Source organism: Prenolepis imparis, unplaced genomic scaffold (assembly GCF_030444845.1).
Source record: "Prenolepis imparis isolate NDT839.2.m4 unplaced genomic scaffold, iyPreImpa1.0 SCAF_4, whole genome shotgun sequence".
Classification (NCBI taxonomy): domain Eukaryota; kingdom Metazoa; phylum Arthropoda; class Insecta; order Hymenoptera; family Formicidae; genus Prenolepis; species Prenolepis imparis.
The window spans coordinates 719,538-732,725 of record NW_028141162.1 but is presented as its reverse complement, the minus strand read 5'-3'; the positions used below and the strand labels follow the sequence as shown (position 1 = coordinate 732,725).

At 30.3% G+C, this 13,188-nt stretch overlaps 2 protein-coding genes across 6 annotated transcripts in view; one reads left to right on the top strand and one right to left on the bottom strand.

The window, feature by feature from the left end:
- The first annotated feature begins 2,073 nt into the window (after window positions 1–2,073).
- On the top strand, window positions 2,074–8,127 carry LOC145935500 (phospholipase DDHD1). Of its 4 annotated transcripts, XM_083036917.1 has the most exons (11): window positions 2,074–2,276; window positions 2,362–2,891; window positions 3,564–3,875; window positions 4,659–4,826; window positions 4,926–5,054; window positions 5,158–5,299; window positions 5,388–5,494; window positions 5,563–5,876; window positions 6,000–6,285; window positions 6,493–6,648; window positions 6,736–8,127. In XM_083036917.1, the coding sequence occupies exons 2-11, from the start codon at window positions 2,819–2,821 to the stop codon at window positions 6,882–6,884; spliced, it is 1,836 nt and encodes a 611-aa protein (XP_082893043.1). In that variant the 5' UTR covers window positions 2,074–2,276; window positions 2,362–2,818; the 3' UTR covers window positions 6,885–8,127. The 4 variants fall into 4 exon arrangements, with proteins under 4 accessions (XP_082893043.1, XP_082893042.1, XP_082893044.1 ...); XM_083036916.1 differs by having other exon boundaries at window positions 2,074–2,891; XM_083036918.1 differs by having other exon boundaries at window positions 2,075–2,885.
- Window positions 8,128–9,742: 1,615 nt separating this feature from the next.
- The window catches only part of Nrt (Neurotactin), a 29,204-nt gene continuing 25,758 nt past the window's right edge, over window positions 9,743–13,188 (bottom strand). The window contains exon 7 of one of the 2 annotated variants that reach the window (XM_083036914.1): window positions 9,743–13,133. In XM_083036914.1, the coding sequence (XP_082893040.1) occupies window positions 12,743–13,133 (391 nt within the window). In that variant the 3' untranslated portion in view covers window positions 9,743–12,742. The remainder of the gene's footprint in view (window positions 13,134–13,188) is intronic. The other variant, XM_083036915.1, reaches the window with a different exon arrangement.

Sequence of the window (13,188 nt, the reverse complement as noted above, 5' to 3'; positions counted from 1 at the left end):
TTTAACGAGATTGCATTATGTACTGCAATGTTGTTATTAGTTCCGCTAACGAATTTTTGTAATTACTTTTCCGGTCTTCTTGTCAGATTATTAATTGCGATGAAGATTCTGCACGTCATGTCCGTTTTTTTAAACACAAAACACATGTATAATATATATATATATATATATATGATTTTGATAGTATAACGCGTGTTATACGTACAGAATATATTTCTTATTATGTTTTATTGTTAGAGAGATATATGTAAATTTTGAAAGATTTATGTAAAATATATAAAGGAGATTTTATATTATATATCCATTTATTATAAATTTATTATACATTTATTTATTAAGATTAGATTATTAAGATTAGAAGATCGATAAATTTGAGAGATATATACATCTTAGAAGTGATATAAGCTGAATTATATAAAATACGCAATAATTTTTGTACATTTTTTAAATCTTCAGTATCTTGTTTACTTTTTATAACGAGTCATCCGCGAGATAACCGTGAGATTATCGGTTTGCTTATCTTTTCCTGTAACACATCGAGTTGTAAAAATGTATACATCAGATGAGCGCGTATACGGCTAAACTAATAAGCTATATTTTTATAGTTAAACTGAGAGATAGAATTAAAATTAGAATTTGAAAATTCGACGTTGTAGAAACTAGGCATGGATCCAGAATATTGCGAAATATTTCGACGATGATGTTCTTAAAAGAAACGACAACGCATAAAGAAGCGTTTACACGTGTAAAGGGGAAGATGATGGACTATAATTTATTTCGCTTCCGGTAAAAAAAATCTATAATTCTCTCTTTACGCTTTTTTTTTAAGAATTATATTGAACTATATCCAATTTTTTTCTTATGTATGTATGCGTTGTGTATTCTTTGAAAACATTCCAACGCGTCGCGTTGGCGATTAAAAAAATTGTTCTGTGCGTGAATGAAATCGCGTGCGCGATAATTCGAAGTAAATCGTGTGGAGACGTTTAGCTGCATATGAGTCTAAATAATATAATTCATCAAAAAAATAAAATCGAGATAATTATATTCAAGATCAACGTCATCGATATTATACACGCTATAAGCACGTGTACTATTTGAAAATATGAGGGGAAAAATATATATTATATTATTATTGATATTTTATTGAATTTATTTCGTCTGGAGAAATCCTTTCGAAAGGAACGTGTCACATATAATAGTTCGATTCTGTGAAGATCAATTATATATCGCTCCTAATATATGTATATATAATATATTTATATATATATAAAAATTAAACTTATATAAAAATATTTTTGATATTTATATACAGGGTGTTTGTTTATAAGTGTCCGAGCAAATATCTCGCAACTGATCAAAGTTCAATGAACATGATGGGCAAAATTTCGAGCAATTTATGGGTTAATAAATGTTTCATTAAAAAGTTGTTTCAGTCTTTCCACCTCTTCGAATATCAATCTAAATTCAAAAATCCTTAGAATTCAGTTTACTACTTACATACTAAAGATGTCGATTATCTCGTAAACGATGCATAGTAGCAATTCATTTTTTACTAGATATGATGTTGATTGCAAATAACCTCTACTATGTAAATATATGCAAAAAAAATTATAGGTATCCATTTAAAAAAACTATGTTGACCGACGTCACGAGTAAAAAAAAATTTTTTACATGCACTTTGTAGCTGACTCAAAGCCGTGCAAATTTCTCTTATTAAACTTTCTTGTAACTGTGATCGACAGTTGCGAGATATTTGCTCGGACACTTATAAACAAACACCCTGTATATTGCGATAACGTGACAATGACGCATTATCATAATAAACTTTTAGAAAACATATATAAAATATATAACTGTTATACGCAAATAAAGCTCAACATATATATATACACGTATAAAGTTCCTTTTTTTCAATCTTATTTCGCAGATCGAATTGCAAAACAATTCATTGAGTCAAATTACTCAGCGCAGCACGTGCGCAGACAAAAAACGATCAAAATTATTCTCTCTTCTTTCCGCGTCGTCTGCTAACGCGCATGCGCACGCCGACCCTGTCTACCGCATAGGAACCGAGTGTACGCACGTCATGTATACATATATACGTCACAGTGCGCGCTGTGCGACAGTACGGTACGCATCACGTTTAATCGCGTCCGGCTTTGTCGTTGTCGGTGTATCATCAGATGGTCGCGGGAGCGCGTATTATAGATATTTGCGAGGTATCCGGTCCAAAATATCGAGACGCGTTACATAAGGCGAGCGACGACTACGATGTGTGTGTTGAATACAGTGGGTTGATACAATAACACTACGTGTTGTGACCGGGAAACGTTTTTTTTTTCCTCTTTTTCCTTTTAGGCAATCGTGGAGGAAAGGCGATCCCTCTCAGGGTCCGGTCTCCGGGGAGATAGTACAGCCGCTCTCCTCCGATACACTAGTACATTCTCGCGAAAACGAGATTCGTTCAAGGACGTTCGCATGTCCACCGGACACCTTGGACTGTAATTTACAAAGAAAGCAAAGATCAATCGAGGAGTATCTTATTCATCTCGCGTCATTTATATAGTCTCGTCCGGGTGTAGAGTTTATTATTCATTATCTGTCACGCGCGCGCAATGTGCTCGCAGCGACAGTGACAGCTCCGCTATTAAGAGAACTTTCGACACTCTTCTGTGCGTCAGGGCGGTATTCTTTGTGATTCTACGCCCACGCGTAGACGATCAGTCGTTACACGCGCCGTCTGTTGAACTCGAACCCTGAACGTGTATTTGCGATTACACTCGGTTGAGAGTTATATCGTCAGTTACTCGTCGAGATGTCTGGTAATATAAGAGACGTCGATCCGTTTAGCGAGTTGCCTATGGAACAAGATCCCTGCGAAGGTATATGTATGTATACGCATACGAGACGAAATCATACAAGTATTTTGTCGAAATTTTATCGTATAAAAATTGTTTATTGTTAGAGAACGATATTACTATCACACCGCGATTAGAAGCAAATATTCGGCAACATTGTTGACACAACGTTAAGTTGTTATCGCTTATCGCGAATGGATGATTCTTGAGTGCGCCTATGGAATGTTTAAACTAGCAAATCCTTGAGAACACTTGAATACTGTACATGATAAAGCGTACGGAGATACAAATATTTTTCGTCAATTAAAATCCATATATATTTAATTTATTTGTGTTTTGATGTAAAAGAATTCGAATTTATTTACTTATTTGAATTTATCGCGCATAACATCTTAAAAGAAAAAAAAAACAGTTTATAAAAACATTTGATCAAAAATCATGTGGAGAATCCACAGATGTGTAGATGTTTAAAAATTTGAAAAATTAATGAATAAATATTTTTTATAAGTACCTTTCTGTAAAAGCATATTAATGATTAAATCTTTTGTAATTCAAAATATGCAAATTATCTAATGTCTTTATGCTTCTATATGAAGATTAATTAAAATAAAAGTGCACTGTGTGTGACAATCACTATAATTAATTATAAGCAGATAATGTATGGAATGTATAATAAAATAATTTTATTTTTATTTCACAAAGGCGATGACGAAGCAATCATAGAAGAGAGTCCAAAGGACAATGTAGAAATTGTAAATGAAGTTGCTTATGCAGAACCTTTGACTGCGGAAGAAATACATTGGTTTTATAAAGACGGCGTTGACAAACGATGGAATGAATTTTGTGGATACGACAGCTTAAGAATAGAGAAAATTTATCAAGAACGTCAAAGTTTAATTAGTGAAAATAACGATGAGACAAGCGGTTTGCCACCTGCTGAGAAAATTGTAGTTAGGGGAGGCATGTACGATGTCGAAATTGACAATATGAAATGTGTTTCCATATACTGGCCAGGTGAGTATTATAAATTATTTTTTACTTGCTTTTATTATTTATTGCTCTCAATTTATATGTCATTGTACACTTATCAAGTATAATTATTGGTTCAATCAATGTTAATAAGAGTCAACACAGTTAGAGTGAATACATATATCTCAATAATGATTCTACGCCTGTTTAGATTTCTGTATACTTGTTTATTTGTGTGCACTGTATCTGTGCTGCAGAGATTACTTTGTCCTTGGGGTTATTACAGCCAATTCCTATTGACTGTGTGCCTATTATGACTTGTAACATGTATGAAACAAGTATAATATAAGCCATAGATTCAATCATGCTGTAAAAAAAAGTTCAATGAGATCATTTATATATAAATATATAATTACATTTAATATATATATATATATATATATTATTTATGTTTTATAATGTAATATGTATACAATTACAATAATATGTTATTTAGAGATATAGTTTATTACTCTTATTACAGTGTAAATAAATTTACAAGCCATGCTAACATATTTTTTCTTAAGTTTTTTTTCTATCTCTAATGTTACATAAAATTATCTGCTAAATCTAATAGTTAATTATCTAGTAAATTTTTTTTCAAAAGTTGGAATTCTTGAATTCTTGCACTTTTTTTAAGCAAAATTAATAAAAGTAGATAGAAAATGTCCAGATTTATTTTTATTTTAATTTCGTATAAAATACAACAAACACATATTCATGTTCTTAATTAGAGTTGAGAGTAATATATAGTTAATGTAATATATTGTGTGAATTTTTTAATAAAAGGTGAAGAATGGGAAATTATGAGAGGCACATGGTATTACGAAGGAAGTTGGATACCATTAGAAACAGAACATTCCAAAGTGATAGAAGAAGTCCATCTTAAATTATTCCAAAAGGAAAGCAACAATCAAACTATCTCATATTGTGATACAAATCCTCAGTCCTATAACGGTATTCTTTTCATTCAATTTTATTTTCTTAATTCCTTCAAATCTACAACATGCATTGAATATCAATATTAAAACGTTTGTTATCGCAATATTCTTTTAGTATTACATACCGAACAATTATCTGAATTTCACGTCGACTGGCATTCAATTAATGATGTGACATTATACAGTGAATATACACCTACTAAATTGATGCGCAGCGTTACATCAAAATTAGGTTTTGCTAAAAGTAAGTAATAAAACTAAAGATAAAAAACTAAAATTAAAATTATTCTTATACATATTATTATACGAATATATTTTTATATCTTTTTCTAATTTTAAAATTACAGCAACAGGCTATCGATTAAAGAGGGGTTATAAAACGCACGCAAATATAGAGGATAAGCCACGTGATATTGACCATCTAGTATTTGTTGTTCATGGAATAGGACAGAAGCGTGATACGGGAAAAATTATACGTAACACCACATGGTATTAGAATAACAATTTCTTTTACGAATCTTATTTAATACAATATTTTTATATAATAATAAGTTTTTAAATGTAATTTAAATATCAGTTTCAGGGATTGCGTGGATTGGCTTAAGCAGAAATATTTTCCAAATTCCAAACACAGAGTAGAATTCTTTGCAGTTGAATGGCGGTCGTCGTTAAAATTAGACGGAGGTAAAACAAAGATTTTATTACAACAAAAAAAAGTAAATTTACTGAATGTGTGATTTTTTCTTTCTCAGATATAGTAGAAGCAATTACACCCTATAGCGTATTGAGCATACGTCACTTGCTAAATACATCAGCGATGGATATTTTATATTACACGAGTCCATTATATGGTGCTGAGGTTCGAGCCGGCTTGCAGAAGGAGCTAAATAGATTGTACTCTATGTTCGCAAGTCGGCATCCTGATTGGCAAGGAAAGGTCTCAATTTTGGCACATTCTCTTGGATGTGTAATTGTATATGACATAGTTACAGGCTGGATGGGACATGACATGCGACTTCCATCCCCACAGGCACAAGAAGTTTTATTGCAAGGATTAGAATTTCCTGTAAGTTATTACAATCCTTTAAGCGATACCATAATTAAATAAATTACTTAAATAAGTTAAACTATAATATTATAAAAATTATATTTAAAAAACCATTGAAATCACATTCTCTTGTTCTTACAGATTGAGAATTTATTTTGTTTGGGTTCGCCATTGTCTGTATTCCTAGCGCTACGAACACGCGCTTCATCCAACAGACTAGACGTGATGCCGCAAGATTTATGCAAGAGATTTTATAATATATTTCATTGGTCCGATCCAGTGGCTTACCGGATGGAACCACTTTTGGAAAGAGACTATAGTAAAGTAGAACCAGTCCTTATACCACCGTACGGTGGAGTCGATGGACAACAAATGCCACAATCGCCTTCGTCATTGAACAATGTGGATCCAACTTTGCCGTCTACAGGTATTTCATTTTTTACATTTTTGTTACTGTCTATTACGTTATAATTATTAATATTATTATAATTGTTTAGACTACGTAATTTAGATAAAATAATTAGCAAAAATGTCTTAACATTTAATCTTTTTTAAAGATTGAAAAGCTCTAAATATATCATCAACCTTTGATTATAGTTAAATAATAATATAGTATAATTGAATGTGTTGATAGAAGGAGAGGATAAAGATGATAGTCCAGTGGACACACCTAATCGTAATGCAGAGAAAGGCTGGAGTCTTTGGGATTTAGTGCGAGGTGGATGGGCCGTTAAAGAAGGTCCGTCTTCGCCAACACCAGACTCAAATCCACCGATCCGTCCAGGTCAAGGTACGTATCAAGGTGTCCTGATCACAATTTAACAGCCCAACACTTTCTTAAAAATCCTTTATATATACTTTCATTTTACTTCACTAGAATTAGCGCAACGATTGGATTATGTACTACGTGCGGTCGGTTTAGGAAGGAATTATTTATACACAGTAACAGCTCATACGGCGTATTGGAATAACTATGACGTGGCCTATTTTGTATTAACAAGACTGTTCCCGACGCTGGAAACGTGATGGCGGTTTAAATATTTGATAGCAAAACTTTGATGTTTTTTGCTAAAATGTTCTAGTCCACTGTAGGCCTGTACATTGAACATGTGATATCGCAAATAGGCCTACCACCAAAACAATCTGTGATAATAGAAAAACGATGCAATAATGTTATAAATTCTGTAGAAATCATTTTATAATGTTTGCATAATTTAGTATTGTTGTATATATCAAGTTACAGAAGACGAAAGAACTTTGCCTCTGCTCGTTTCAAAAGTAACTGGTTTGTACCAAACATAATAAACGATTGATATGTTTGTATATAATATAATAGAGAGAAAAAGAGATTTTGTATATTGTAGGAATGAAAAAAATGAGTTTTCGCGAATTACGTTACCTCTTGGTATAAATATAGTTTATGCACATATTTATATTTATTGAGAATATGATATTTGACAAATTCTCTATGTCTTGTTACGAGACACGAAACAGTTGTTTTCGAATAGTTTATGGGTAACTAATATATTCTTGTTGATCGGGCCTTTGTTATTTATATCACTAAATATAAATAACATATTTTAAGATTAACGTCCGTGCTAAGTGCGTTAGTGGTCTTAAAATAGAACGAAATAAAATAAAGTGATGTGTGCTCTTACGAATTTTTCTTACATACATATTTAAATCGTTAATCGACTTATGAGAACACATACATTCAGAAGTATTTACTAATGCAGAAACACCACAACACTAATTTATATAGACTTTTAAATAATATATACATATAATTCTCTCTTTAAGATATATGTGCTACTTATAAAAATATGTAGCATAATTTTGTATCTCTCTGATTTCTACATATCTCTTTAATATTTAATAGCAAATTTTTATTATTATAATATTATAATTTATATGATTTTAAACAGCGCTTTAGAGAGCACAAAGTATTCTTATGCATTTTTCAAGAACAAACGGATTTAATTACTAAAAACTTTGAACGTAATGTTATACCGATGCTTCTCTGTAAAGAAATTTTGCAAAAATAAAGTTTGAAATTACTCTGATTAGATATTTCTAAATTCAGAATATGAAATGCTGTGCGTTTAATTATAAAATTGTTTAATTATAAAAGAAAATATCGCTCGTTGAAAACTTTATTTTGTAAAAATCTTTGTTATTAAAAAATTAGATAAAACAACATTGACAATATATATTAGAATTAAGATTTTATCAGATAATTATTTTTATGCTTTGGACCGTGATTTCTTATATTTTTGTTGTTAAATTATAAAATTTAAAATTTTTAAAGATTTCGAAATTCGAATTAATGCCAATCCTTGCATTATTGTTGCTTAATACGATTAATATCCTTTTTTATATGTTTAAATATACCATAATATAATATAATATCACAGCTTATATTTCTGATCTGTATAGATCAGTTAATTATTGTTAAACTATGATATTATTTTAATTGTTGAGTATTTCGATATCTATATTGTATTGTAGTACCTATAATCGTAAACGAATTTCCGATGTATCGATAATTTTCAGCAAAAGTATCACTCTTATGTTTTCTGCTGCAAAACATATGTATATTTTTTTTTGCGCGAATAAAATGTATGGATTGTACTATTTTATTATATATTATATTTAGAAAAAGGCAAAAATATATATAAATATATATATAAATATATATATATATATATATACAAATATATATATATTATAAAATCGCTTTGCGATTATTGAAACATAAAATTTAATAGCGTGACAATAATAAAGAAATTGATTACATGTGATTTTATTAGAACATACAGAAAGATATCAAATTTTATATAACGACTTCATTATCAATATAGATGTATAGAAACATCGATATATGTATATAGATTAATCCGTTATTATTATGTGATCAAAAATCTGTGTTTAAAGAACGTCTACGATATCATAGTAACAAAAGCTTAAGACAAAAAAAAAGCTTGGAACAAGCAATCTGCCATAGTAATAAAATTATTATAAGATATTTTATATATTAACAAATTTTCTTTCAAACACATTAAAGAGAAGTTAGGTTTTCTACATCTGTTTTGAATGCGGATATAAGTTATCATGGTTTTTTTTTTATTCGTAAGAATACTTACTATTTATTAATAAAAGCATCAGTTATGATAAAGATAAAAAAAGCGAAGATTCGAGAAAATCGAATATTTGAATCACTGTATCAAAAAATTGAAATTATCTTTTATGCGATTACAGAAACTTGGTTATTGATTCTGAAAATATAATCTTAGATTATATGGATAAAATCATAAGAAATAGCAAAACAAAATAAACATCATATCAGTACACACGTTATTTACACTTCTCTTTTACACTTTGCTGAGACTTACAATTAGATCATATATAAATACAAAAAAAATTAACATTGTAAAATACACGTAATACCAATGGTTTGATATCTTTGGTCGAAGACATGTAAATAGAGAAAATAACATGTTTATGACATTGATTGATGAAATTTACATGTTTTGTACTACAACAATCATATATATATATAACTTCAATCTTTCATATCACACAGTAATGTTTTTTCCATAATAAAAAATTTTATATCCGTTACTTTATACGCTGCGTTGTAATATGTAAATTAAAAGCATTTTTGAAATAAATATATTGCAAAAAATGCTTTCTTTTCTGTATTAATTGTATAATATCGACAAAAAACATTTCAATACCGATCTTTTAGTCGAATGTTTTTTTATTATGCGTCATGTATATTTGTGTGCATTTATTATCAGAAAACATTAATCTCTTTATATTTATTTAAATTCAATGTCATAAAGAGTTAGATTTAAGAGAGAGGACCAATATTTATTACTCTAGATTTGTTATAGTTGTATACATTTTAATATGATTAAATAATACTTGTTTTAAATACGACTTTATTAATAATACCGTGGATACAGTATAAAATTGTATTACAGCGTGATTGATATGAAGAAAAATACGATCAAAATATCAAATGCACATTGCATCAATATCAAGCATGTGCAAATAGCCTCGGCGGCGGCTTATATAGTCAAATAATTATATATATATATATTTTATTTTTTCAAAAATGCGAATACACACTAGATTCAAATCAGTCTCGATAAATTTTTTATACGTATGTTTCCCGATAGTACGAGGCCTTGGCATATATACGTAAAAATAAAAACTTTGCACTCTCTATACTTAAAAATTAATTCACAGTATATAAAAATACTGCGTACAATAAGTCAGAATCGTCTGCCATATATCGATGACGAATTAAAATCATATATCTGTCATTTTACATTGTAATTAATGCGATAAGTTTATTTAAGAATACTTGTATGCTTATCCTACGGTTGACAGATCGTCGTTCTCTTAAAAATTAAAGAAATAAAATAAGTATACAAGAAAGATGTGTATTATGTATTAACAAATACATATTTTCTTTCAAACATATTAAAGAGAAGTTGTATATGTAATATAAAATATTTCAAATTGAAAATATTCGAAAATCGAAAAATAATCGAGTATAATTTAAATTTGCAATTATAAACTATCTATGTGTCATTCATACACGTAGTTTATACGTGAATGAAGGAAATAAAAAAAATATAGAATATAAAATATACGTTTGTATAAAGTTTCGATGGAATACACATCGCTTTCAATTCAATTCGTTAACATTCAAGAGTATAAAGCCATCAATAATAATTATTTGCATAGGTACTATTTAGCCATAGGCAAGGCGCATATAATTGTGTCACATCCTACGAGAATACATAATGTATATCGGTATATATAAATTATTTGCTCGAACAGTTAACAGATCCTGTACAAGTTTTCGCGGGCAGAGTAAGTAGAAGCGGTTTAAATATCCAAAATATCTATAAAACTATGCATTCTATATTTTGAGAAATGATTTTTTTCTTTTCTTTTATGTTATTACAGAATACAAATGCTCGTCACTACATGATTTCGTTGCCAGATATATTTAGGAGATTTTTATTTAATATAAAATATATATATATATATATATATATGTGCTAGCAATATATTCTTTCGAAACTTTATGGTATTCTGAATTATTTGACTCATTGTCAGTCAATATACGTCATTACGGGCGTTTATCAGTGACGCCATTGTTTTTTGCATGTGTGTAGTATATGTGAAAGTAATACAAAATATTAATATTAATAATATATTATCTTTAATCTATCTATATATATATATAAAATAAAACAACTTATACTGGGGTTTCTTGAATAAATGCTACTTTATCACATTAGTGTGAAAATAAATTAAATGACATTGAGTAATATAACCATAATACATAATCGTGTGAGTGATCTCTTAATCAAAGAAGATTATCAAGATCACTATCATTTCTGGGACACAAATCGCGTTTACGGAAGAGGCGCGCAGCAAAAATCTTTATTATTCACACAATATGCGGTATAAAAAAATATCAAATTTGTCAACTTCAGTCTGAATAAGATAAAAAATCTCTTTGAGAACTTCTTAATTGGATAAGTGAATATTCATTCGCCGTTCTATATTCATTCAGTCTCTGCAAGTCCCCTGTCGTGCAAAGGAGTTGTGTTTTTCTCTAAATATTTTATATGTATAAAAAATATCACAATAAAAATGTATTTTCATATAAAAAATTGTTTAGTGAAAAAATAGACAAAAAGTTGCTTCCACAAACGCGATAAATGCATATGTGTCCCATACTATGTTTCTTCAAAAAGAGACACTGATCTAAAAATATTTTTTTTAGCATGCGTAAAAGAGCATGGTCCATTATGCATAAAAATACAAAGTCGTTCCTGCCGTGATATTATGCCGATAATCTACACCTACAATGGTTTATATTCCGAGACTTTTTACGTTATTTTATGTTATCTACGAGAGTTGAATACGAAGAGGCATACAAAGAATAAGGTACTTTGCATATTACGCGCAAAGTTTTCGATTAAATTCTTGACTGTATCAAAATGTGTCAATTTTCTGTTCGAATTTTAGAAAGTTTTCTTTAAAATACGATTGCTCCAAACATCTTGTAAGGCTGAAGGCATGTTATTCCTTGTTTATTTTATCTTTTCATATCTATTTGCTGTGTGATCTTACGCATCTTTTACCCTTTCTTAAGCTACACGCCTGTAGCTTTCCCTGCATGTCTTCTTCGTTACACTCTCTTCTGCTCTTACATTCAATATATTACAATTTGATTCACATTTATACACATACATAATAATCCACGTGCCTTGTGGTCGAACGCACGTATCTCGGATCACGGATATAAAGAACAACATTCATTTCTCATTGCTAAACAGTTTTGTAAAATATTACCGTTAATTCTTTAGCATTGAGAACAAATGCGGGGTCTACAATAGTCGTAAAGTTATAAGTCGTAAGAAATTAACCAATCACAGTCGATTATTCTCCTCACATTCAACTGTGATTGGTCAATTTCTTACGACTTACGACTTTACGACTCTATTGTAGACCCCGCAAAACTCATAGTACGTCGGCATACATAAATATCTACATATAAATTTCTTTTTTTTTTTAATTGCTATTTTATATTTTAGCTTTTACATTAATTAATTGTCATGTGTTTCGGACAGGTACTACTATTATACGTCGCACCACAAAGGCATGATCATTAAGTTTAATCATTAATCCGTATAATCTCGTAGAACACTTATCATATCGATCTATTTAAGTATTCAAAGTATGTATCTGTGCTGTGAGAAAATCTTGTTCCAGGAAAATTCAACGCACGCGTTATGTTCGAGAAACAAGTTTTCAGATCTTAACACGCAGACTACACAACGATGAGAGCCTTTTCAATCGACTCGACCATACATAGGTACGATATTGTTCTTTATCCAGAAATCGCAATTAGGATAGTCATGTTCGAGTAGCGTGTCTTGACCAACAACTAGGACTCGCTTTGCGCCCGACGGATCAGCTTGCGCGACCTCGCCATGCCACACGTAATGATTAAATAATTGTTGCATAGCTGATACATGTCTCTTCTCTTCAGGTGTGACAGCGGCGTAAGTTCCTAAAATGGCCGCGGCATCGCTATCGGGATCGGCCAAGTAGGATCGACGGGGTTGAGTGGCTACGTAAAACGGTATATCGGTCCTCATTCTGGCGAGTGTCAGCAACGGGCAGACTACACGAATGTCGGAAATCATTGTAACCAGTCCTTTCAACGTGGCATTGTAGCGCCTGGAAAATAGAGTACGTGCTTTATAAAATTGCAATGCAATTTATCATTTTATAC